A 26,736-nucleotide genomic window follows, 5' to 3' on the forward strand; every position below is an offset into this window, starting at 1 on the left:
CTGACTCTAGGGCCAGTGCTCTATCCATCGTACCACCTAGCTCCCCCTGCTCAGATTCTTACAATCTAGCCAATTGCTCACTAATGTTCAGATTCCTTAAGAGTCTGCCCAATATGATGGATGTTCTAATAAACCTTGTCTTTGGCTGAAAAAAAAACCTGCCAGAATGGGCCAGTTTCTCTCTCCTGTTGCATCTGAAGGGTGAAGATCCCAGTTTACTCTCAGAGCAGTAGCCATGAACCAAACCAGGAGGGGAGGGGGATACTTCTCCCCTCCACTCCATCTTCCACTCACCCCTGCCTTTCTCTTGCAGCCCTGAACAACGGAACTGTGGTCTCTGGTCTCTTTGCCATCCTCACTTTCAGGTGCTGGAAGTGCTGACCACGAGACCCAGGAGTTTGAGTCCTGGGAGAATTGTAGCCAGGATGCCAATCCAGATGTTGCAGCCAGCCACCTGGGCAAAGCAGGTCAAAGAAGTCGGAGTTTCCCAGGACATGAGCGCAAGGTGAGGGGTTGAATTTGAACTTGGGACTAGGTTCCATAGGAACTGAACTAAGCTGGGAGCCTAATCTCCCTTCCCTTCCCAGAGACTAAGGAAGGATTTAGTCCCATGAGTTAAGGGAGCACATTTGTGCTTATGCTTTGCTTTGTAAAAGCTAATTTGTCTCTTGGTGGCTACTGTAGGGTGAACGTCATTGATGGGAGCTAGAGACGCTTGCCAAGGGCCTAGACCTCCCTAATCTCTCCCTCCTTGAGTTGGGGTCACATGTGACCTAGCTGGCATTCAGGCAGTGGGGCCAAAGTAGTCACTGTTACATGTATACTTCAAAAAATTAATATTTGTAATATCAGAGGACATATCAATAATGTTGACATTTTCATATAGAAAATATACGTTCAGGGTCTTGCTGCTGAAACAGAATACAATCCTTCAGGGAGGAAAATGGATATTTAATGAAATAGAGGGGTTTGGAACATTTCTAATTAAAAGACCAGAACTGGCTCTCTTCTTCATGCAGCAAAGGTGGAGGATGCAGGCTGCCCCTGGGGCCAAAGGTGCTTCTCGGAAGGGCTGCCCTGGCTACAGTGTTGCTGCTTGGAAGATGTGAACTGTTAAAATCCATTTGACATAAGAACAGGCAGGCACTAAGAGTTCCTGAGGCTGAGGGCCTTGAAGGCCTTGGAAAACTGAAAGTTACTATATGATTTTGCAGCATCAGGTATGAAAAATACAAGCTGGGATGATCTGATTCTGAGACACCTCCAAAGACCTTTAATCCACTGCTGTATAATTCACAAGGTGGCTCCCAGCCTCTCCCAGTCTCCAGTGAAGCTCCTGACCTGCCTCACCGTTCTACAACATAGCAAATGCTAGTAGAGACCTTCATCAAACATCCATCGTTTTGACATGATGAGCAAGCAGACTTTAGAAAAACTTGGAAAGACTTGTATGGACTGATGCTGAGTGAAGTGAGCAGAACCAGGAGAATGTTGTACACAGAACAGCAATGTTGTGTGATGACTAACTTTGATAGACTTAGCCTTTCTCAGCAACGCAAGGATCTAAGACACCTGCAAAAGTCTCATGATGGAAAATGCTATCCATATCCAAAGAAAGGACTATGGAGTTTGAATGCAGATCGAAACATACTATTTGCTATTTTTTCCTTCTGTTTTGTTTTGTTTCCTCTTTCTTGTGGTTCCTTCTATTGGTTCTAATTCTTCCTTACAACATGACTAATGTGAAAATATGTTTAATAGGAACGTATATGGATAGCCTATATCAGATTGTGTGCCATCTTGGGGAGGGAGGGGGGGAGCAAGGGGGAGAAAAATTTAAAACTCAAAAGCATATGGAACTGATTGTTGATAAATCAAAATAAATTAAGAAAAAAAGAGAAAAAAACTTTAAGTTCCAGCATAATCCTGAAGGGGGAAAAATGGATATTTAATGAATTGTCAGACTTTCAGGACTTTGTTAAAAAAACAAAACAAAACAACCTTGAGCTTAATAGAAGATTTGGCATACAAAAGCCAAGATAACATAAGGTACACACCAAAGACCAATTACAGGAGGCTCAACAAGGACATACTGTTAGCCTTTAATTTATGTAAAAAGTAAAACATATGTCTAAGATTGTTATTAGTGATTAGGTAGCTAAGAAGAAAAATTGGGGTAGACCTGAGCATGCTATGACTTCAAAAAGTAAAACTGTTCAGGAACAGCTAAAAAGAGTAATTATACAAATGAGGGGAGAGAAGGAGAACCAATACAGAAAAATGAGATGGGGGAGGGCTGTTAGTTCTGGAAACCTACTTTCATTGGGAATGGGTTCAAGAAGAAACAATACCTATAAATGTAGAAGAGTATATAAGTCTTCTGAATTTAGAAAGAAATAAAATACTAAGGGGATAGGGAGGGGGAAAGGATAAGGGAGGAAACTTGAGAGGGTAGAGTGAGGGAATAGGTCAAAGGGGGACATAGAAAGATGTTTAGATTAATGGGAATGGGAAGATAAGGGAAGGATTGTTGGAAGGGGGTAGGTTAAGTAAGAGGAAGGCAAGGTAGCAGTAGAAGTAAAGTAGAGGAGTCAGGAGGGATAGGAAATAAGAGATATGCACAAACCTAAAAACAAAGATTAAGAGTAGAATCTCTTAGGGAATGTATGTATCCGTATATATCAATATCTATATATAAATATATCCATGCTTAATTGTAGCCTACAGGGGAGGAGGAGGAAGGGGGAAAAGAAGAACAAAGTAAAAAGTGTGCAGCAGAGGAAAAAAAACTTCAAGGAAGCAAAGAAAAGATGGACAGCTTTCAACACAATGCATAGTATTTAATATAAAGGCTTTCTTGAAATGGAAATTTATTGTTATGTATTTCGAATTCTCTCTTATGTTCTGCTATGCACATGACATGCTTTTTTCTTTTCTTATTTTATGTTTGTTTTAATATTTAAGTTTATGTTTCTTTTTATTTTGTTATGTATTTAAGTTTTAGTATTCAAGTGTAAGATAAAAAAGATAAAAAAAGACCAGAACTGAATAAAAACAATTACCTCCAAATACAAGACTCAAGGGAAACACAAAAAGAGAAAAAAGAAACAAGAAAGAGAAAACATAAGAGAATCAATAAGGTTAAACAGTTTATATAGCAAGATGGTATTTGTTACCCTCAAGAACTTTATTATAACAGGGCAATTAGAAGGGAGTATACATAGACAGAGGGTATGGTTACAAGGTGCCTTTGAAGGGATGATCCCCCCCAAACCAACACAAAGGGGTGAGGAAGAAGATTGCACTGGAAGAAGAAGGTGGGAAGGGAGATAGAATGGAGCAGATTATCTCTCATGAAAAGAGGTGTGAAAAAGCTATTATAATGCAAGGGAAGATGGGGATGGTGGTGGGCAAAACTTAAACTTTACTCTCAGCAGAATTGGCTCAAAGAGGGAATAAAGAACGCACTTGGTTAGATACAGAAATCTATTTTACCTTATAAGGAAGTAAAAGGGAATGAAAATAAGAGAATGGAGGAGTGATAAAAGGGAGCATAGATTGGGGACAGGCTGTGATCAGAAGTAAAATACTTATGAGGAGGACAGGTTGGGAAGAAGCTTCTCATAACAAAATGGCTAATATGGAAATGTTTTACATGACTATATATGTATAACCTACATTGGATTACTTACTGTCTCAGGGAGGGGTGGGAGGGAGAGAGGGAGGGATAGAATTTGGAACTCAAAATAAAAAAAAAGAAATGTTAAAATTGTTTTAACATATAACTTGAGAAAAACAAAATATGCGTCTATATTATTTTTAAAAGAAAATCCATGTTCATCAAGCAGTTCCTGCCTCTAAGGCTCCCTACTCCCATGAATTTAATACGCAACATCACTGGGGTTTTGGCAAACATTTCTTCTCCAAATCTGTCATTCAGTTCACATTTTTCAGCACGTTTTCTTTCATCCTCAAACCACATATTGATGACATTGGATATTAAGCTTAACTTGGAGGAATAGTACCTGCTTTAAAATGGAGAGTTTCAGTGTGTTTTAAATCAGGCCACTTCCTAGGCCTGATTTACTTTGGGAAATTTGTTTAATTCCACAATATTTCTGCTTCACAATATGTCAATAGATTTATCAGAATTCACCATTTTCTCAAAAGGGAAAACCTTTCTAGGCCCACTAAAGGTGAAAAAAGTCCCATATCTTACAAGCTTATTTGGACTATAGTGTTGAATGAAAAAGAAGTGTAGCATCATTAGTAAAAAATGACTTTTTAAAATCTTAATATTTCAGTGTTTGCTAAAAAGAAGTGGGCATTTAACAACATAGAGGACTTTCAAGCATCCGTAATTAAAAGACCAGAACTGAATAAAAAATTTGATCTCCGAATATAAGATTCAAGTAAACCATAAAAAGATAAAAAAGAAACAAGAAAGAAAATATGCAAGAGAATCAATAAGGTGAAATAGTTTATATTTCTATATAGAAAGATAATATTTGTATCCCTTAAGAACTTTATTACTAAAAGGGCAATGAAAAGGTAGTATACATAGAAGAAGGGTGCAGACACAAGGTGGCTTTGATGGGATGACCCACCCACACCAAACCAAAACAAAAGGGTGAGAAAGAAGGGGATAGAATTTGGAACACAAAATAAAAAGAAAAATGTTAAAACATTGTTTGAACGTGTAATGGAGGGAATATGTGTGTGTATATATATATATGTATATATATATATGTGTATATATATGTATATATATGTGTATATATATACATATATATGTATATATATATATGTGTATATATATATGTATATATAATATTTTCAAGCAGCACCTGCCTCTAAGGCTTCCTACTTCCATGACCTGTGGCAAGGCATTTAAATTTCCTGAATTTGAATTTCATTTTGTTGTAGTAATTGTTCAGTCATTTTCAGTCATGGCCTCATTTGGGGTTTTCCTGGCAAAGATCCTGGAGTGTTGCCATTTCATTCTTGAGCTCATTTTACAGATGAGGTAAACAGGGTTCAGTGACATGCCCAGGTTCACACAGCTGGCAAGATGAGTCTTCCTGAATCCAGGTCTGGCACTCTGTTCACTCTGCTATCTACCTGCCCTCAAGTCTATAGTCTCATAGCTTTAGAATTTGAAGACCTTAGAAGTCATTGAGTCCAGGCTCATTTTACAGATGATGGAACTGGTGGCCAAAGACTTGGCATCTCTGTCCAGTAAGTGGCTTTCCCAGCATCACACATAGAGAGAAAACGTTTGAGTCCAAGTGTTCCTGACTTCAGGTCCAATGTTCTATCCACCAAATCAGGTTGCCTCTCACCATTTGTAAATTGAGGGGAGGGGCTAGAAGGTCTCTGAGTTTCCTTCAACCTATGAGCCTGTGAGCCTCTGACCAAGGACCCAAAGAGTCATTTAAGAAGCCCAAGCCTGTGTACTACATCTCCCTTATTACACTAAAGAGGAAAATGAACTGCAAAGTGGGCAGACCCCTTTCCCCATGGCCACATAGTTGGTCAGTGGCAGAGCCAGGTCCTCTGATTCCTAAGGGCCTGAAAGACTAGAGAACTACAGGAAACTGAGGACACAAAGAGAGCATGGCAAAAAGTGTTTGCAAAGAAAACCACTCAGAGATATGCCTCTGCCTGAAGTCAACCCCGTAGTTCTGCCTAAAACAGAAAATGTCACAAAACTTATAAGACAATCTTTTCCTGGCATACCCTGTGTCACCAAAAGTTTGGGACTAATTAAAATGTAGTCAGATTTTCTCTTAGAAACAAGATGTTCTAATTAATTCACTGGTTAGTACCTGCAATGTTGGCTAATGCATCACATACTGTGGGAGGCCGAGTCCTTGTAGAAAATCTCTAAGTCCTTATACACTTTAGGGGTCAGTACATATAGAGGCTTGCTGGGGGATAACCCCTCCCATAAATAACCCTTGCCCTAGCTCCATTTGTTATGATTTGTTGATTCTAAGTTCTCACTCATGCTCAGCCTTGAGGCCAGGTGGCTGACTCGGGTAGACAATACTAAGAACTGGGCAGGGAAAACAATAGATATGAAATCTGGCATTACAACTACTTTCTCATGAAAAAATGAGAATCTTTAGCTGCTTAGATGGTTTATGTTATTAATTAGCGCTTGAAGATCATTTCTCATGGTACAAAGCTGTTTTCTGTAGTATGTAATCATCTAATGCCTGAAAATACACTAGTCTTATGAGCACTGGCCTCAGGCTCACCTGGCCCAACTTTTCTTTCTCCAGTCACCCTTCCCCTTTTTTCTTCACCACTCTGTCTTACATCACGCCGGCTGTTGGTAACATACCAACCTGGGAGAGCTGCTTCGCACTGGCACAGTTGATGCCTCCAACGAAGACCATGTTTGGCATGATCGGTTTAGAGTAATCCATCACAAAGTCTGTCCTCACAAGCCACACAGACCCATGGCTCAGGATATCTGCCACACTCGTGTCTCTCTGAAGAAGTTCTAAAGCCAGGCTTTCATAGGGTTTCAGGAATCCTTGGCACACCATGTTGTGGGGCAAAGGGTATAGAAAGTTTTTAACCCGCTGTAGGAATGTCATGTGGTCCGTGTTTTCTGTGGTCCATTTAGGGACATAGGATGATGGATCAGGGCACTGAGTGCTTTCAGTATCTAAACCGCAGGGGAGTCCTCTCAAGAAATAAACAGCTGGAATGGACAGATAAAGAGCCAGAAAGGGTCCACAGATATTAGCAGGATCAGTTAAAACGGCATCATAGTGGGCCTCTTCCAAGGACTTCATCAGTTCCTTGTTGTGGACTAGGTCCACACAAAAGCTAAAGTACATGTCACTCACCATCTTAAAGAGTACAGCAATGTCAAAGAATCTCTTCAGAAGAGGTTTCTGGTCAAACGACCATTGGAAATGAGACCCGATTAACTCATGAAAACGGTCCTTGCTGAAAGTGACTGGAAAGGTCCTCAAAGCATAGTACCATCCTTCCCTGATGTGCCCGGACAGCTCTGGTGCCAGGACAACACTCTCATGGCCTTTCAGATTGAGCTCCTGGACCACTTGACGCATGCTGAGCCAGTGGCTGCCGTCAAAGGGGATCACCAACAGCTTACCCCCTTTGGCAGAGCGTAGGCAAGCAGCACAGAAAACCAGCCCCACCAGAGCCCAGGGCCAAGGTCGGATCCCCGTGGCCATCGCTGCAAGGTCCAGAAGCTCTGAGAGTGAGCAGGATCTGGAAAGCCTGCTCTGGTCCCTGTCTTAATAACTCAGTGCCTTATCTTTGCCTGGTCATGAAAGCACTAAATTTTATGAGGCAAAAGATACTTTGAAGAGAGAATGAACTTTTGGCTGTCCACTCATATGATTGACTTCCTAGATTAATCATTAAAAATAATGTCAATGTCTCTATCTCTGTCATATTTGATTTCTCTTCCTTTTGACCAAAATATTTCATTTGGCAACCTGTCAGTCAACATATTAAGGGTGAGTATCAATGGGCAAGAGGAGGCAGAAGGGGATCATCCAGGAATTGTGGGCCCAGAAGAGAAGGTGGGCTGCGTGTGAGAAGCATAGGGTGAGAAGCCTGATCAGACACCAGTGGACAAACTACATGCTTTTCTGGTGCTCCTGAAATATTAGTAGACCTAAAGAAAGGCCTTGACTGGGGGCAGCAAGGTGGTGCAGTGGATAGACCACTGGCCTTGAAGTCAGGAGAACCCGAGTTCAAATCTGGCCTCAGACCAAACACTTGACACTTACTAGCTGTGTGACCCTGGGCAAGTCATTTAACCCCAATTGCCAAAAAAAAAAAAAAAGGCCTTGATTCAGTTAGACAGCAGTAGTATTTCTAGGAAGACATGGGCAAGAACCATCCTGGATAAACAAGTAAGGAAGAGTGTGATCTGGGCTAGTGGAGGGAAGGCATGGCACAGACCCCACAGAGCATCAAATAGTCTTCTCTCTCCTGCTTCCGAGAACAGAACAACCTCCCCTGGTGTCCCACCAACCAGATTTCCACACCACAATGGCAGGTATAAAATGATCAACTCCTTAAATGCAGGTAATCATATTTCTTTGGGCTTCATATTCCTAATCACTAAGATCCATTTTTATGTAGAGTACAGGAACATGTTTCTTTTCCTTTTATATCCACAATCTCTGTAGACCTCCAGTGTATATGGTCAAATACCTATAGGACATCCTGACCTGGATGTCCCAGATACAGTTTCAACTCACAGTGTCCAAAATGTAAGTAACTCTCTCACCCCAAACTCACACTTTTAGACTCCCCTTTACTCTCCAGGGCACCACCATTTCCTCCCCCTAATCCAAGCACACAGGCTGGAAACCCAGGTATCATCCTCACCTTCTCACTCTCTTATTAACCCCCGATTACCAGTTGGTCACCATGTCCTCTCAATTCCACCTCAGAAGCATGTCTTGGATACACCCCTTACCTCTGACAATGCCACCACCCTGCTACAGGCCCTCATCACCACATTCAAAGCCCTTCATCACCAGCGCCCTCCTATGTTTCTAGTCCTTCTATTTTTCTTATACATCATGCCCCAACACATATATTTGGATCCAGTGACCCTCCCACCTACACTGGGACCCAGTGACACTGGTGTCCTGGCTCTTCTGCCCATATGACCATTCATCCCCGGACTCTGGGCAATTTTCCTGGCTGCCTGCCCTCCATGACTGGAATTCTCTTCCTCCTTCTCTCTTGTCTCCTGCCTCCTCTGCCTTCCTTCAGGTCTCCAGTAGAGTATTCACTTCCACAAGAAGCCCTTCCTGTCACTGCCTTCCATCTGTCGATGTTCTTCATTTTCTCCTGTTGATGCCTTTTTGTATGGGCGTGTTTCCATGCTTTATCCCCTCATTAGACTGTGAGCTCCTTGAGGGCAGGGACTGTCCTTTTGTCTTTCTCTGCACGTCCAGCACTTTGCACAGGGTCTGACATACATTAGGCACTTAATAAATGCTTTCTGATTTGACCTGGCATCACCTCGAGAGCCCAAGACAATGCCTTGTACAGAGTAGAGATTTACTAAATACTATTATATAAATGAGCAATCTACAAACTACTGACTGGTCACTCCACCCCCTCCTCACGTGCGGTGCCATGATAAATACTTCCATGTTGCTGTTCTACCTTGTCATCACCCCTCCCCCATAGTGACAGTAGTACAATAGACAGGGAGAGCCCTGGCCAGAGGCTCAGGAAATGGTCCCCCACACACTTTGTGATCTTGGGTAAGTCACTGAATGTCTCCAGCTCTCAGTGGCTTCATCTGAAAAGCCTGAAGTTCTGTTAGATCTGCTGGAAAGATTTCTTTGTAATCTTGACTTTTGAATGCCGATTGAAGCATTCTTTTTCACTGTTTTTTTTTCTCTTGGGTTTTTTTGTGGGGTTTTTTTTGCAAGATGGTTAACAAGGAAATACTTATTCCATGACTTCACACGTATAGCTGCTATCATATTGCTTGACTTCTCAAGGGGTGAGAAGAAGGGAGAGAATTTGAAAGTAAAATTTTCAGAAAAAGAATGTTAAAAATCTTGTTAACGTGATTGGGAAGTATTTAATAAAAAAAATACAAATATATGGGGAAAAAAGATTTTTTTCTGTTCTAAACTTTGAGGATTGCTCCCATCTTTCCTGCCCAAATTTATCTCCTGTTCTTCTCATACAAATCTTTTCCACCAGGATCATTTATCTAGAACTGAAATGATTAATCTAGTCCAATCCTCTCATCATATAGATGAGGAAACTGAGGCCCTGAGACAAGTGACGTACCCAAGGTCACTCAGAAAGGATCAGAGCTGGGATTAGAAACTAGGTCCTAGATCTCAAGAGAATAGCCGTAAGAAGGGTTAGTGGGGACACTGGAGACCACCAAGTCCAAGTCCCTCATTTGAAACCTAAGGAAAATGAGAACCAGGAAGGAAATGTGACTTCCTCAGGTCACTCAGCTAGTACAGAGCAGAGATCGGAATATGAACCTGAATGCCCAGCCTTCAAGTCCAGGGCCCTTGCTATTCTATTCCTTCCTTCCTTCCGTCCTTCCTTCCCTCCTTCCTTCTTTCCTTCCTTCCATCTTTCTCCCCCACTCCACTAAGTGAATGTCCTGGTTGTTCCCTTAGTTGGAAATGCCACCCCCTTCTGTATGGAATACAGTCAGTCAGTCTGTCCTCTGGTCAGCAGACATGCACAAATTTAAGGTACCAGGATCTCTTCTATCCAGAACAATAACAGTGTGATTGGTTGAATCAGTGATGGGGAATGGCACAATCTACTAATTCATTTCAATGCATGTCAGTTCCAGCCAGCAAACATTGACCAGACATCCATCACAGGCCAGGTCCGAGGCAGAGTTAAGAGATAGAAGAGCCCAAGAAAGCAAAAATCACAAACCTGTGGTAGTCTTTTCCTCGGTTTGCAGTTTATTCCTCCAATGAAGGCCATGTTGGGCATGATGGGCCGGGGATACTCAAACACAAAATCATATCTCAACAGCCAAATGGATCCTTGTCCATAGAGGCTTGGCAGGGTCACCTCTTTCTTTAGGAAGTCTGCAGCAATGTCTAGGTATTTTGTGTACAAGTCCTTGAAGAGGAGGGTCTCTAAATAATTCACCAGGAAGTTGATTACTCTCTGATAGAAGGTCATCTGGTGAGAAAAGGCAGTATAGCATCTGGGGATGGTAGATATGGGGTTGGGGGTCCTGCTCATCGTATGCTCCAAAGCACAGGGAAAGCCTCAGAAAAAGTGTACAGAAGTAATGGAGAGATGCTCGGCCAGGATCATCCCACATAGCAAGGCAGGGTCTGTGAAGAGGGCATCAAATTGGCTTTCTTCGAGGTATCTGATGGTCTCAGGGTCCTTCAGCAGGCTGTCACAGTTGAGGAAGTACATGTCGATGACAAGCTGGACGTTCCAGTACTCAACCCAGGCTTTACTCAGGAAAGATCTCTCTGCAAAGAGATTGTGGCCAAATGTCTGGAATCGCTTCTCCATTTCAGAGTGGAAGTAGGAGACTGGGTAGAGTTTTCTTTTGTAGAATTTTGATTCTTTAAGGAGCAAATTGACTTCAGGCACTAGGACCATAATTTCATGCCCCTTCTTACTGAGCTCTTCAATCACATCCACATGCTGAGCCATGACTTCCATCTTGAGGGAAAACCAGGAGTTTCTCACTTTCAGCCTTGGCCCAGAAACTCAAGAAGAAAAGGCTTCCTACTCCCCAATAGAAGGGGAGAAAAATGTGAGCTTTCATGTTGGAAATAAAGAAAAATCTCTCTTCTCTTTCCCCAAAGCTCTGGAGGAATTTTTGTCTCCAAGCAGATCTAAGTCTACACATTAATATTTACCTTTGACTGGGCATGCAGAGTCCAGGTGTGAGCATGGTCCTTCCCTGAAATGATACCTCCCTCATTTTAGCAACCACATAGGCTGTAGATCAGCTTTCACCTCCAAGATGTCAAGTCACACCTTGCGGCACACCTTGCACAACTCTTTTATGAGTAAAGATATATAACCAGTGGGTTTGACAAGTTTGCAATGGCCATAAAACTAGGTGAGGTGGTTAATATGTTGGATGACAACCAAATTCAAGCAGACTTCCATGGGCTGAAAGAATGGTCAGCCTAATTTAAAAATATAAAATCAAGAGATATCAACCTAAACTCTTATAACTCTTGGTCCAAAAATAAGCTGGACACATACAAGTTAGAAGAGATTTGGCTTGAAAAAGGACCTGGTGATATTAGTGTACCTCAAACTCAATGAGTGTCAACAGTGGGAAGAGAGCAAATAATGGAACCATAACTTCTGTCAAAGAACCACAGCCTGTAGCTGCAGTTGGAGAAGCTAAGAGCCTCATTTCTGTTGCCTTGATGAGACTATGTCCTGCAGTATCATGTCCAGTTCTGGACAAAGTGGAGTGGGCCTTGAGAAGTGGTTTTTAACCTGGGATCCTTTAACTTGGTTTTTCAGTTTTGATACCTGCATTTCAATACATTTCACTTCATTGTGTACTTTATTCCTAGGTATTTTATTTCACACACTTCAGAATAAGATTCTGAGAAGGGAGGGCTCCATAGGCTTCCCTAGACTGTTACCTAAGAGAACCAGCACACAAAAAGAGTGAAGAACTCCAGCTCCAGGGGTTGGTGAACAGCATTCCAAAGCATCAGGAAACATGTCACGGAGGGGAGGAAACCCTGAATGAAAGGGAGCTCTTATCCTGGTGAAGACAAGTCTTGGAGGAGGGAAAGGGAGGACCAGAGGCTGAAACAAGCAGCCCATTTGGCCACCCTGCCTGACAGACAGTTCCTCCCATTCCTCTCAGGATCCCAAGCCAGGTGGTAGGACAGGGTTGCCGTCATCAAAGATCTGAAGAGCTGCCATGTGACAGAGGTTTCTAGAGTTCATCCATGGGTCTCCAAAAGGTAGAACTGTGACTAATGCGTGAAGGCTCCTGAGACAGATTGCTGTGGCATCATGGCACCATTGGTTCTAGATGGAGAGCAGCATGGGACCTCAGAGTTCACCTGTGTTCACTTTACAGAGAAGGAGAGAGAGAGACTGGGGAAGCCAAGGAAGCCCCTGACTTCTCTCCACACTCAGCTCTGGAGTAATCATGGCTTGGTATCAACCCTCCACCCCACCCCAGGCTTAAACATTAACCCTGCCAGGCAGCTGGGACAGGTACTAGACAAATGCAAGATCAAGGCTCTGAGAAGTTCAGTTACTTGTCACGTCACACAGCTCTTCAGCTGTGCTCCTTCTCTCCTCATGTATCCACCACCTAGGTCAGACCCTCATCACCATCACCTTTCATAAGGACTATCAAATGACTTTCTAATACAGCGGCATCTAGGTGGGATGAAGGATAGTGCACTGGACCTGGAGTCAGGGACATTCAAGTTCAAATCTGGCTACAGACAGGCTATTACAGCAAGAACGGCATTTGTTCTAGGACTCTTTTTCTCTGAATCCCTTTGAAAAAGATGAGAATAACAACCAAATTCTGTAGTGTTGTCTAGGCAATCACTAGCACCCAGACCAGGAAGGGTCTCTGTCTGTTAGGAAGGGAGCCAGTGAAGCAAGGGGATCTGGACGATCCAGCAGGTGGCGATAGGGAGCTATATCCTCACCTGAGTAGGGCAAAAGTGAAGCCACATCCCAAGGTAGGATTCTAGGGATTGAAACATGGCCCCTGGCCTTGTTGCAGGGCCCTGGAGATAGCTAGTACCACAGGACCTGAGTTCAAATCCAGTCCCTGTGGGATTTTGGCTTTCTATCTTTGGTCTCATTTTCCTCATCTGTAAAATGGGGAGGTTGGGTCAGAAAGCTCTTGAGGTTCCTCCCACTCCCCATTCAGGTGAGTCCTCTCATCCCTCTAAATCTGTTTCTATGTCTCTAAAATGAAGTGGCGACCTGAAGGAAGGACACCCAGAGCCTCTGCCTGTCCCAGAGGGCTGAACGATGGTGACAGAGTGAGACAATTTATGGGACAGCCAACAACAGTGGGCGATTAAGAGATCAGGGGCCACATGGCTCCTCAAGGCTCACCAGTCCAGGCTTGCCATGGCTAAGCACACAGGTGCATGGGTTCCCAGGGTTTTGTGGGCTTGTTCTCTGCCCCACCCTCATTCCCATGGCTTTGGCCGCCAGCCCCAACCAGAGCATGAAATGTGCTCGCACGCAGTCCCCAAAGCTGATTCTTTTGTGGCACATTTTAGAAGCTTTCCCAGTGAACATGGCACCAGGAAAAGTCAAGGTGTGCTTCAAGGGCTAAGGCCATCCCTACCCAGAAAACTCAGCCATGGAAAATGACAGCCTTTGATGGTTCTGGAGGGAGAGGCCTGTTTTTTACCGGGCTTAAGTTAGCTCATCCCTATCAAATCATTCCAATGAGCATCTCAATCCAATAAGAACCTACTATGAAAAGCAGTGGAGCACCTTGAAGAATGAAGAAAGTGAGAAAGTGAGTGAGAAAGACCTGGGTTCCAATCTCTGTCCACATTTGAGACACTTGCTGGCTGTGTCAGCAATGTTAAGGACACCGGGCAGAGAGCAGCCTCCGGGCCCCAGGCCCTCGAGACCCTAGGGCAGAGGGGCACCTCTCTGTCTTAGTAGGAGTTTTCTCAGCTGGCTGTGTCATCGGCAAGTGATCTCTTCTGTCTGAGGTTCATCTGTAAAACTGGGGGAAGGGGAATTCTCATCTGTGATCATGAGATTTGGGCACTGGGGATACAAAAGGGAAACTGAAACAGTCTCCACCCTCAAGGGGCTTCTGTTCTACTGTAGGCAAAGTGATGTCAAGAGGGAGAGGCTCAGGTAAACCTGTGGACGGCAGAGTAGTAGGGAAGATGGCCCAGCCCAGGGGGACAGAGTGCCTAGAGTGGGGATAGCTGGTAAGGCCAGAGAGGATCGGTATCAGAGCTGGGTAGATGACATGGTTCAATGACGGCCATCTTCCTGGCTGGATTGTAGCTGGGGCCATCAGAATGTTCTCCTTGCTCCCCCCTTCATGATGCAGAGGGGACCTTGGCTTCACAAAGGCCATGCCAGGGTAGTCCAAGCTCTGGGAGGGCCACTTGGGGTGAAAGGTGTGATGCACATGCATGCCTGATGGTGGACCAGTCAGGCGAAGTTGGCAGAGGCACAGCCACACATGAGGACCACTCACTAAGGCACTGAAGGGTCATTGAAGTAGTGTGGTGGCCTCAAAGAATAGGGCTCAAATCCTGCTTCAGATTCATCCTGACTGGGTGACCCTGGGTAAGTCCCAGGTGCAGTCCCCATCTCCTCTCCCTGCTGGGCCCATAAGCTTGTAAGAGGTCCTTTGTGCCACCCCGATGACCAATGAGGCAGCTGTCTGCCTCCCCCTCTCCAGCCAACACACCACAAAGACTTGGGCTGCTGCCGAGCTGGCCTGGGAAGCGCCTGGCTTACTGTCTATCTACCCCAGGGCCTCATTTCCTAATCAGTTCTTGGGGTCTCTGGGGGAGGCACTGCCAAGAAAGACCTTCGGGGTGTGCATTTTGCAACCCTGCTCTGGCAACTTCACCGACCAGGCGAGAGCCTTCACCAGGGACTCAGTTGGAATATTACCATCAGTTCTGGATTTTGGGGCAAGTCCCACAAGTCCCACCCTGAAGAAGACTGCTTGAATGATACCATCCATGTATGCTCAAAGAGGTCAGAAAAAGGAAGACAGGCAACAAGATAACAGAGCAAGTCGGCCATACCAGAGATAGAGATCTGAACCTGGAATCTGGAAGACCTGAGTTCAAATCTAGCCTCAAACACTTACTAGCTGTGTGACCCTGGGCAAGTCACTGGACCACTCTCTACCTTAATTTCTACATCTGTAAAATGGGGATAATAGTAGCACCTACTTCCCAGGGTTGTCATAAGGCTCAAATGACATATTAGATGGGAAGCACTTGTCCCAGTGCCTGGCACATAGTAGGCACTAATATAAATGTTAGCAATTTTTATTGTCACTATTAATGGAAAAACGTGGGGCTAGCAGACCTGAGTTGTAGTCCTTGGTGACTTTAAACTTGGCTCTTCCTAGGTGCTTAATCAATGTCTATTGACTATAAACCTTCAAGTGCTGTTCAGATGCCTGCTATTAGTTTGGTCCAGGAGGAAAGCAGAGAAAATGGACCTCTCTGCCCTTTTTGCAGAGGTGGGGGCCTATGGATACAGAATAGTACACACTCTGTCAGCTGTGGTCTATGTGCTGGTTTATGTTACTGCACTGCTTCTCCCCCCCCCTTTTTGTGTTGTTTTAAGGGATGGTTCACTGAGGAGGGCAGGAAGAAGGGGTACACTGAGAAAGGAAACAGTATGTAAAAACAAAGAGTATCGACAAAAAGACAAAAAATTTAAGTCCTCTCAAATTAGCTGTTTCCAGGAAAATTCCATTGAGAAGGTGGGTTGGGAGGGATTTGGGGCTTTGCAAAACAAGACCCAATGAGAAGGACAAAAATGCTTTGGAGCTGCAAGGAGCGTGGGGGAGGCAGAGTGGGCCGGGCTACACAGCACTTCCTGGGGGGCATGGCCAAAAGGAGAAGAGACTGGGAAGAAACCACCCCCTACTGACTTCCCTTTTTTTTTTTAGGCAATTGGGGTTAAGTGACTTGCCCAGGGTCACACAGCTGGTAAGTGTCAAGTGTTTGCTCTGAGGCCTGATTTGAACTCAGGTCCTTCTGACTTCAGGGCTGGTGTTCTATCTCCCTGACTTCCTGTTTTAGCCAACTGTTCACTTGCTAACTACATGGAATCGCAGCTGTTTCTGCTGGCAGAACGAGTCTTTGCAGACATCTCCACTCATGCTGTCTTCTCTTGGGCCATCCCTTCCACGGCTTCCCCATCTGCCCTGTGGACATCCCCTAGAATGTAAGCTCCTGGAGGGCAGGGGCTGAGTGGCTTGCTTTAGTTTATATTTTCAGTCCACATTTTCTGGCACATAAGAAGCACTTAATATTCTCTGTCTCTGTCTCTGTCTCTGTCTCTGTCTCTCTATCTCTCTGTGTCTCTCCTCTCTGTCTCTCTCCTTTCTCTGTGTCTCTGTCTCTGTCTCTGTCTCTCTCTGCTCTCTCTGTCTTTGTCTGTCTCTCTCTCTTCTCTCTGTCTCTGTCGCTCTCTCTCTCTCTCTCTCTCTCTCTGTTTCTCCTCTCTCTGTCTCTCTTTCCTTCTTCCTTCTCTCTCTTTCTACATATATATGCACAATATATATATGACATTAAACATGTCTCTTAATAATTATATCTAATATTTTGATTCTGACCAGTTATTGGTGGATTAAGCCCAAACTCTCCCCATCTCACTAGCTGGTTCTTCTTCACATGTTTGCAAAGTGGGTATTAGGCAATTTCCTTTTCACCAGTTGTCAAGGGAAATAGGGGATAGAGATTTGATCCATGATTTCACTTACTGTAGTGAGCTCCCAGGTGAGAAAACCTCTGCTGATGCAGGTTGGTGCCTTCCCTGCAATCTGTAGTCTTAGAGCTCTGCCTAGAGCCCTGAGCACTTAAGTGACTTGGCCAGGACCACACAGCCATGGTGTGTCAGAGACCCAGGTCTGTCCTGGCTCTGAGGCTGGCATGCCGGGTGTTACTATGCCTCCCTTCCTCTCATCACAAGCACCATCTCTTCTCAGAAGTCACCTCCTTTCTCTCTGTGTCTTCAGCTCTTCTTACATAATAATACATCAACCAAGCCATGCCATCTCCCCAGCTCCTCTTGGGCTCGCTCTTGGAATCATCTCTCCCCACAGTTTGTCAAGTAGGGAGGTCCTCATAGTCACAAAGGGCCAGACCACAAGCTCTCTCCCAGACTCCATCAGTAGAAGCCCACCTGGTCAGGCAGCTCTCTCCCTCGCCTTGGCTGCCCTTACTCCCAGGTCACAGCTCCCGCATCCACCTTGGCCCTGACTGAGGGAAGGGGCTTTGCCTCAGGTTGTTTCCTCTAAACCGTGCTTTTGATTTAGTGTGTTTAAAAGCGTGCTTCTGGGATAGACCCCATCCACTTCAGCAGACTGCCTACCAAAGGGGTGTAGGGCTTGAAAAGAATCCCTGGGCGTCCCTGTCTCTTCAGGGTGTGGGATCAAATTCCTTTGGGGTAGAAAGGAGCTCAGGAGCCACTCACCCAATGGGGTGAGGCACAGATTAACTTATTTGTTTGGCCTGGCCCTTGACAAACAAATTGACAGGATGGATTAATGAGAAATTGAGGCTTCGGGTCCCTGCTGAGCCTCAGCATTAACTAGCCTGTGGTCCCCAAAGGCCTTTGCCAGGCACATCTCTCAGATAAGCGTGTACTGCACAATTTGGAGACTTGGCTGTTTACCTGGGCTCCAAATGCACTTGACCTGCCTCCCTATCATTTACCACTTTCTGCTCAGCGTGCTGATGGTAGACCAACTTAATGCACACAATTTTTTCTGTGATAAAAAAAATAACCTGTTTGAACTGCTTTAGGCCAAAGAAAAAGAAATATACTACTCTACACCGCCTTGCAGAGGCGACAGAGCTGGCTGGGTGAGCCATCCCAGCTCCCTGACAGCTTCCTTGGCCTGATTGCTCCCAAACTGGTCTCGCCCAAAGAGGACGCTTGAGAAATGCTTCTTGCCTGGGTGATGACCCTTGCCTAGCAGAGAGCAGCAAGGACACTGGGAGGTTAACAGGGTCAGCCATTAAACCCTTCTCTACCCTCTTCTGTGGATGAAAGTCTTTTAGAAAAGCAACCAGCCAAGCAACTTTGCCAATACAAGTCCAACTTAGTCTTGGAGATCCTGCCCCACCTCAGGCCCATGGAGAGGATCAGCTCTCACTGCTCAAGGCTGCCGACATCCAGAGGACCCAGAGTGGGCAGAAATACCCTGGCATTTTTTAAAAGGCTTGACATGAGTGTAACTGATTCTCTATTGCTGACAAAGTAGGATGCCAAGGGCTACCCAGCCCAAACCCTTTTCTTTCTGCCTTAACTGGTTTGCTAGACGGCCCCCGTTCAGGACAGTCCACCCTCTGCCTCCATGCCTTTACCCAAGTGAGTCCTCTCCCTTTCCATATCTCCATCTCTTAGAATCCCTAGCTTCCTCCAAAGCACAGCTCAAGGACCTCCCCTGACCCAAGACCCTGGAAGCCATCACAGCGGCTCCCACCTGACCTGTTTAAATAGCCTGTCAAGTCAGAAACAGGAGAAATGAACAGAAGTAAACACGTTGATTAGAATCATAGGTGCAGGGATAGAATGGGCTCCAGAGCCCATTGACAAGAGGGATCTGCCATGCTTGTTCTACCCACAGTGTGGGACCACCACACAGCGGAATTCATGCTCTTCAGACCTCAATCTACTGTGTGAGGAAGGGGACATGGCTCTTAGGAAGGTGAGGTTGGAAAGTGCTCGGGGCCCGATTGGAGGCCTCACTGGACTTAGGATCTCATTGATTCTGGAGCTCCCACTGATGATCAAGTTGCAGTCTGCCCGTCTCTGCCCAACACAGAAGATTTTTGTCTGTACGTCCTCCCATAGGTTTTCCATGGGAGTCCACTCTTTGTGAGTGAGGTCTTCCCTTATGTATGTATTTATTCGTTTATTTTTGGCCATGGCAATCCGTAGTCAAAGACTCAGAAGGAATCTGCACCCGAGGTAGCACAATGTAAAGACTGTCAGACCCACTCAGAGATGGATTTCCTAGAGATCTCAAAGATAGGCAGGTTCCAAGAGAAGGCAAAGGTCATAGTTGCCCCTTCTCTCTCCCCCCAAAGAAAACCCAGAAATCTGCATTCATTCACTCATTCAACAAAAAAGATCCTCACTGTCTGCAGGGGCCTGCCTCCACGAATGTTCTCAAAGAGCTTACAAACTGATGATGGGGGAGGGGGAAAGAGAAGATGTGAACAAATTGATTCTCAGAAGACTGAATGCAGAGCCAGAAGTCGTGGAGTCCAGCTCTCTCCCTTAGAAATTGAGTCCCCTGAGCCCTGGAGAAGCAGTGATTCCTTCCAAGTGCTGAGTTGGGCTATTAAAGAAAGACCATGGAGGCCACCTGCACTCTTGCCTCTCCCCTATATCCCATTGGATGGAAGTTCTGACTGAACAGAAAGAGGGCCTACCTCTCGGCAGAAGTCTGCTCGGGCGGCAGTGCAAGCCTCCATCAAAGACCATGTTGGGCGTGACTGGCCGAGGAAACTCGAAAACAGAATCATATCTCAACAGCCAGACAGCAGCCTGCTTCAAAAGGTCCCTGACGTGCCCGTCCCCGTGGAGAAACCCTGAGGCAATTCTGTCGAATGGCGTGCAAGTAGAACAGGAGAATGGCTCCATGGAGGAGACGAAGATGTTGGGCGGCCTTTGCAGGAAGGTCGTATGATCTGTAAATGTGAAGAGGAGCCTTGGCACACAGGCAGGGGGGCTCGGACACTGCGCTGAGCTGTAGTCCAAGTTGCACATCAGCCCCCGGCTCAGGTCGGCAGAAGGAAGCGAGAGGTGCTCGGCGAGGATCGTCCCACAGACTGAGAGGGGGTTGATGAGGATGGCGTCAAAGTGACTCTTGCAGGTCCTGGATGAGCTCAGTGCTCTTCAGCAAACTCTCACAGGAAGTCTCCATAAGTTTTGCAAATGGCCTTGTGCTTTGCAAAATCTTGACAAAAGGCAGGGGCCATGGGTGCTTCTGAAGATTGGCCAGCACAAAGACATTCAAGGCTTCACTGAGCTGCTCTCCGGTGTATGGGACCTGGTATATTTTAGTGGTAAAGGTGTCCCGGCTCTTCATCCGCTAGCTCGTGTGGGGCAGGAGAACCACTACCTTGTGGCCCCTTCAGCTGAGCCCCTCCAGAACAGGACGCATGGTGAGCCAGTGGCTGCCCTCCATGGGCACCACCAGCAGCTTGTCCCCAGTAGCCAGGGCAAGCAATGGCAGGAAGAACTTGAAGAGAAGAGACTCCCGCTGGGACATTTGCCCTGGAAATGAAGATGCCTGCAGCCCACTGGGCTTCAACTGAGCAAGGCAAAAGAAGCCCAGATTTAAGAGTTACTGTCAAGGGGATGAGCTGAAACATTGACCCTGGAGTTATTCCTAGATGACCATGGCTCCTTGCCATCCCTTCAGTTTAAGGGAACTGAAGCATCCCATTCTATTTGTTATTCGTATTTGCCTGCAACCATAAAACCCCTAAGGGGTTGGATTTAGAGGTCATTTAGTACAGGGGTGGGGAACCTGCAGCCTCGAGGCTACATGTGGCTCTCTAGGTCCTCACTGCTAAATTGTAGTCCAATTACTTTTCATATGCAAAAATCCTTCCCTACCCCTTATGAAGTTCAACAAACCTTTGTCCACATTAATCTTCAACACCTCCATGGATGGCGAAGTCCCTGGCACATAGTAGGTACTTAATAAAGGTTTGATGAATGAATAAATGAATGAAATTAGGTGACATTTCATTTTTGGACACCTCTGATTGACAGAAAACAACTGTCAAAAGGGGCAGCTAAGTGGAACAGTGCATAGAGCACTGGGCTTGGAATCAGAAAGACTCATCTTCCTGAGTTCAAATCCAGCCTCAGACATGTAATAGTAGCCGTGTGACCCTGGGCAAGTCACTTCACTCTGTTTGCCTCAGTTTCCTCATCTGTAAAATAAGCTGGAGAAGGAAATGGCAAACTACTTCAATATCCTTGCTAAGAAAACCCCACATGGGGTCACGCCGAGTCACACGTGACAGCAGCAGCCACAACAACCACAGGATACATCTGGAAGGGGTGAGTAGGCAGAGAAAGGAGGCCAATCACTGCTTTCTTTTTTCCCCCCCAACAAATTTCACCTAATGCTATTCCTACCAAGAAAAGGGGGAGGAACACTGCTTCCTCCTCCTCTTTCTTTCTTTTTTTTTATTATTATTTTTATTTTTAAAAAAATTTATTTTTCCATATGCTTTTGAGTTGAAAATTTTTTCTCCCTTTTTCTCCCCCCCCCCCCACTCCTCCTCCTCTTTCTGCCAAGGCTTCCAGGACTCATATCTCGAAGCTAGGACTTCAAGACATCAGGACCAGGGGCAGCTAGTTGGCACAGTGGATAGAGCACTGGCCCTGGATTCAGGAGGACAAAAGATTGGGGCCAGGGGCATCCAGGTGGCACAGTGAATAGAGCACCGGCCCTGGATTCAGAAGGAGAAAAGATCAGGACTAGCTCACGATCCTCCCAAGCTTGAGAAAGTGTCTGAGCTTCTGTGGACAAAGATAATTCTACCATGAGCCAGTGCTCTGACAGGAGGAGATATTTAGTGTCAGTTTATGGGGTCATAGGTCAAAGCAGGAAAGGACTTCAGCCAGCATCCATCTAATTACCCCTCCCCTCATTTTACAGATGGGGAAAATGAGGCTTAGCCTTCCCTCCATTTAAAGGGACTTGCCCAAAGTCACACAGGTAATGAACAGCAGAGTCAATTATCAAACCCAGCTCATAAAATCATAGATTTAAAGTTGGAAGGAACAAGAATCAAGCAGTCCTTGCCTTCAGGAAGCTTACATTTTTCCTGAGAGATGACATGAATACATACAAATATATCCTAAAAATGCATGCAATAAATATGAGGTCACTTTCTTACAGAAGGAGTGTGCTGGCAGCTGGGGGCTCGGGAAAGGCTTTGTGAAGGTAGGTAATGTTGCTTGAACTCAGCTTTGAGGAAAACTGGAGATGCCAAGGGTCAGAGATGAGGACGTAGTGCGTTTATGTCTCACCTACGCACCTAATTACTTCCTAATTAGCCTCCCTGCTTTGACTCTTCTTTTCTAATCCAGGGCTTCTTAAACTTTTTCCACTCTCAATCCCTTTTCACCTGAGAAACTTTTACACAACTCCAGGTATATAGGTATATATATAAAAAAATTATATAGAATGTTATATATAATATAATAATAAATATAAATAATACTTATTATGATGATAATAAATCACAAAGAAATTTATTTTAAAACAATTCTTTGATATACGTGTAATTTTACCATTTATTAAAGATGAAAGCAAATTTGCATACTAATGAGATGGATGTACTTGTTTATTTTTACATAAAGAATTAAGTCTTGGTGGAATATTTGATGCTGCAGGACAGAGAGCATCTTTAGCATTTTTCAGAGTTGATTGATATTTTGATTTTATAGTCGTCAATGCTAAGAACTCCACTTTGCATAAATACATAGTACAAAATGGTATGTCTAGGGCCATTTCAGAAGTTGTCGGAAATTCTGTCCTAATCCCACGCTGAAATCCATTTAACAATTTTGTGCGTACAGTAGAAACGCTGCCATTTTTAACAGACCGTAGTCTCGAATCTGAGCAGAGCTGTTTCTGGCAGCGTTTATTGGCGCTGCTCGGTGTAAGGTCACGCATAGCGCAAAGTGCGTGTGTTGCGTGCTTGGTGAAGTGGCGTGATGCGACATGGGGAAGCGCGGTTCATGAGGCTTTGAATTAAGTTTTGGTCATTGCGTGTTCAGAAAACGTGACCCGCTGACAAGTTTTTGTGATCCCACATACGGGCTCAGGCCTCACACTGAGAAGCGCTGCTCTACTCCACCCTCTGCGCATCTGCCGAAGTGGTTTTCCTCCAGCCGAGGTTCTGAGCACGTCACTCCCCAGCTTAAAAGGCTGCGGCAGGTCCCTATGATCTATCACTAGGCAATAATGCACGAGAACGGAGGGGCTGCTGAAGCCCTGACGAATGCCTCCATCTTACTGGAGCCAGGTCACATGCTTAGTTCTACTGAAAAGCTTCCAAACAGGGGGCTCGATTTCCTCTGGTTCAGACGTGCGGAGGCATGATGCCTGGAAGGGACCGGGAAGAACCGAGGGAGGCCTAGGCAAGAGCAGGCCTTATCAGTTAGTCTTTCCTGCCTTGCTTGGCGACTCTGAGAAGATTGAACCAAGAGGGACTATAGAACCCAGCCCATGGACCCTTACAGCCGGAAGGGACGGAGTGCCCTGGACCCTCCGGTGGGACCCCACCGTCTGCAGAGCTTTCCTTCTGGGGAGCTCCCCAGTGGCCCCAAGATCAGCCAGTGAATGAGAGGAGATGCGTGGGTCACAGGTTCCACCCCTTGCCAGCCAACAACGCAAAAAAACCAGTTTCGCTTGTTAAGGCTGCAAGGGAAATCCCAGCTAAGGCAGAAGACCCTACATACCAATTACACCTTTTATTCGTCTGCACTCACTCCCAAGCCGAGGGTGCAATTGGCCTCTAGGGGTTCATAGATGTTCTCTTCACCGAGCCAGGGGAGTAAAATAAAGGCGCCTGTCTACGGCACAAGAACAGGATGGCTTGCAGAGCTGCCTTGGGGCGAGCTGACTGACCAAGGTTCAGAGACAGCAGGACCTGCCAGGGACTTGGAGATCATTCAATCCAACCCCATCATTGTTTTTAAACAGAGGAGAATTAGGGACCAGAGAGTGGGAGAGACTTGTCTGAGGCCGCACAGCTCCTCATCCTCCACCGATCCAGTGTCAGAAAGCACTTTAGTCATTATCTAATCCAAATCTCTCATTTTAGGAGGGAGGAAACTGAGGCCCAGAACGAGTTAGTCACTAGCCTGAGGGATATAGGTAGTAAATGAAAGAGCTGAGATTTGAACCCAGGTCCTCTGACTCCAAATCCAGAGCCCTTTCCTTGCACTGTGCCCAACCCTTCATTTTACAGAAAGGGAAGCTGAGACCACTTGTCCAGAGTCACTCGGTGGGTCAGTGGCTGAGCCAGGAAGAGAAACCAGATCTCTTGACTCTTAGACCAGCACACTCTGCTTCCATTCATCTCTTGTATCCTCTTTTCACACTCATGGGAGAGATCAATGTTGATAAATCAAAACAGAGAGGTAGCCTGGCCCCACCTCCAGGGTGTCCTCCGACCTTGTTTTATTGATGAATGGAATTCTCAGGATAAAAACTCTCTCTGCCAATGCCAATGAGCCGCAGCTCTGCTTCTTAGCGAGTTACCTGGGAATGCTGAGCGGTTACTCAGTTACACAGCCAGCATGTATCTATTGGAGTTGAGACTAGAACCCAGGTTTTCCTACCTCAGGCAACCCTCCATCTACCATGCCAAGCTCCCTCTCAACTAATTAACATAAACCTCAACAAAAGAAATCATGAGATATCATGAGATAATGGGTGGGACTTGGAGTCAAGAAGACCAGGGCTCAGATTTTGCCTCTGATACTTACTAGCTGAATGACCCTGGATAAGTCACTTAACTACCCTCAACCTCAGTTTCCTCATCTGTATATATAATAGCTCCTAACTCCCAGAGTTCTAAGGATCAAATTAAGAAATATTTGTGAAGTGTTTTGCAAACCTCATTAAACTGTAAGCTCCTTGAGGGCCAAAACTGACTTTTACCTCTTTTTGTATTCCCAGAACTAGCACAGTGACTGACACATAGTAGGCACTTAATACATGTTTACTGATTGATCAAAATCTTAACTCTTTGACCACTACTACGATTATGATCACGATGATGATTAAGAAATGACCGATAAATGTGAACTGAAGGCATCTTGACTTGAGGCATTTAGAAAGCCTTCTTCCTGCTCCCATTCCTCCTCCCAAACCAAGACCTCTTGTGCACAAAGAAGATGACTCACCTGAGACAGGAGCTTCCCCTCATGGCAGGTGATGCCACCAACATACACCACGTTGGGCATCAAGGGCTTGGGGTAGTCGAAGACAAAGTCACCTCTCAGCAGCCAGATGGACGTGTCTCCGTACAGTTCCTTCGAGGTCATGGGCCTTTGGAGAACATCAGTGGCAAAATCCAAGGTCTTTTGGAAGAAAAAGGGACACAGCAACATTTCCTGAAGATGGGTGATAGAATTCCAAACGCGTTCCATGAAGGTCATGGAGTCTGAGAGCCCAGTGAGTCCTCGAGGGATGTAAGACAGGGGACCGGGGGACTGGGTCGCCTCCTCATGGTAATGGCAAAAGAGCCCCCGAGCAAAGGCCACTGATGGGAGGGAGAAGTACTTGGCCACAATGAAGCCGCATTGGTCAAAAGGATCGAAAAAGATGGCATCAAATGCACTCTCCTTTATGTACTGCAACAGCTCAGTGTTTTTAAATAGACTGTTGCAGTTTGAAAAAACATACTCAAAGAATGAAGTGATGTTTGGGTTCATCAACATGAGCAGGCCTTTATCTATGTCATCCCACTGGTTATCAGAAAATCTCTTGAATACCCGGTTGAGGTCTTCGAAGCTGTAGGAGGGCTTGTATGTTTTCACGGTGTATGGGGCTGTCTTCACCAGCCTCCAGCTCACCTCAGGGATGATGACCACCAACTCGTGTCCTCTCTGATGCAGCTCCTCCACCACCATACGCATGCTGAGCCAGTGGCTCCCATCCATGGGCAACACCAGCAGCTTGCCTGCCTCTGCCACACCACCAACCAGCAGGAGAAATGTCCAGAGGGGAATGAGGCCACCAGGCTGAAGGGGAGAAGCCATTGGGGCTAGAAGCACAGAGGAAGCCAGCTGTTGTGTAGGGCTTCTGAGGAAGCCTCCCAGTGAAAGGGAGTGGAAGGAAGGCTGCCAGCACGAAGGGAGGGTGCCCTTCTTATACAATAATGGCATTAGTCAATGATTGACTAATCGCATGTGCTAATCAGGGCACACTCACGGAGCACAGATAGTCTTTAATCATCTAGGAGGAGCACACTTTAACCCCAATTTTGAGCATGCTTCATAAATGCCTCTGGCAGGACTAATGAATTGGGTAACCACACAGTAGAGCCCCTACAGGAGACTTCATATGGAACTTTTAAAGATAAAAATTTGGAGAAGGTGACCAGTGGAATTTGGGGATGGGTGACGCAGTGGGAGTGCAACCAGCATTTCCCTGTGTGTGTCAGGCAGTCAACACACATTTATTAAACACCAGCTGTGTGCCATGCACTGGAGATATAAGGAAAGGCCAAAGCCAGCCTTTGTCCTCTAGGAATTCACATTCTAGTAGGGGATATGCCTGCAAACAACTATGTCCAAACAAGATAATGTGGAGGGCAGGAGTATGAAAAGAGATCAGGGAAGGCTTCCTGTAGAAGGCAGGATTTTAGCTGGAACACTGCCAGGAGGCAGAGATGAGGAAGGAGAGCACCCAAGGCATGGGGGATGGCTAGAGAGAATCCTTGGCAGATGAAGCATCATGTG

The 26,736-nt window shown here is 45.6% G+C and overlaps 1 protein-coding gene and 1 pseudogene across 2 annotated transcripts in view; both read right to left on the reverse strand.

Moving 5' to 3' along the window:
- LOC110198831 (UDP-glucuronosyltransferase 1A1-like) overlaps window positions 1-26,118 on the reverse strand; it is a 148,026-nt gene extending 121,908 nt beyond the window's left edge. The window contains exon 1 of one of the 2 annotated variants that reach the window (XM_020973343.1): window positions 25,177-26,118. In XM_020973343.1, the coding sequence (XP_020829002.1) occupies window positions 25,177-26,034 (858 nt within the window). In that variant the 5' untranslated portion in view covers window positions 26,035-26,118. Of the gene's footprint in view, window positions 1-6,353; window positions 7,295-25,176 lie in introns of those variants that run through there. The other variant, XM_020973341.2, reaches the window with a different exon arrangement.
- LOC110198834 (UDP-glucuronosyltransferase 1A6 pseudogene) lies at window positions 10,377-11,324 on the reverse strand (annotated as a pseudogene).
- Window positions 26,119-26,736: the final 618 nt, after the last annotated feature.

Source organism: Phascolarctos cinereus, unplaced genomic scaffold (genome assembly GCF_003287225.1).
Source record: "Phascolarctos cinereus isolate Bilbo 61053 unplaced genomic scaffold, phaCin_HiC Scaffold_5;HRSCAF=322, whole genome shotgun sequence".
In the NCBI taxonomy this organism is placed as follows: Eukaryota; Metazoa; Chordata; class Mammalia; order Diprotodontia; family Phascolarctidae; genus Phascolarctos; species Phascolarctos cinereus.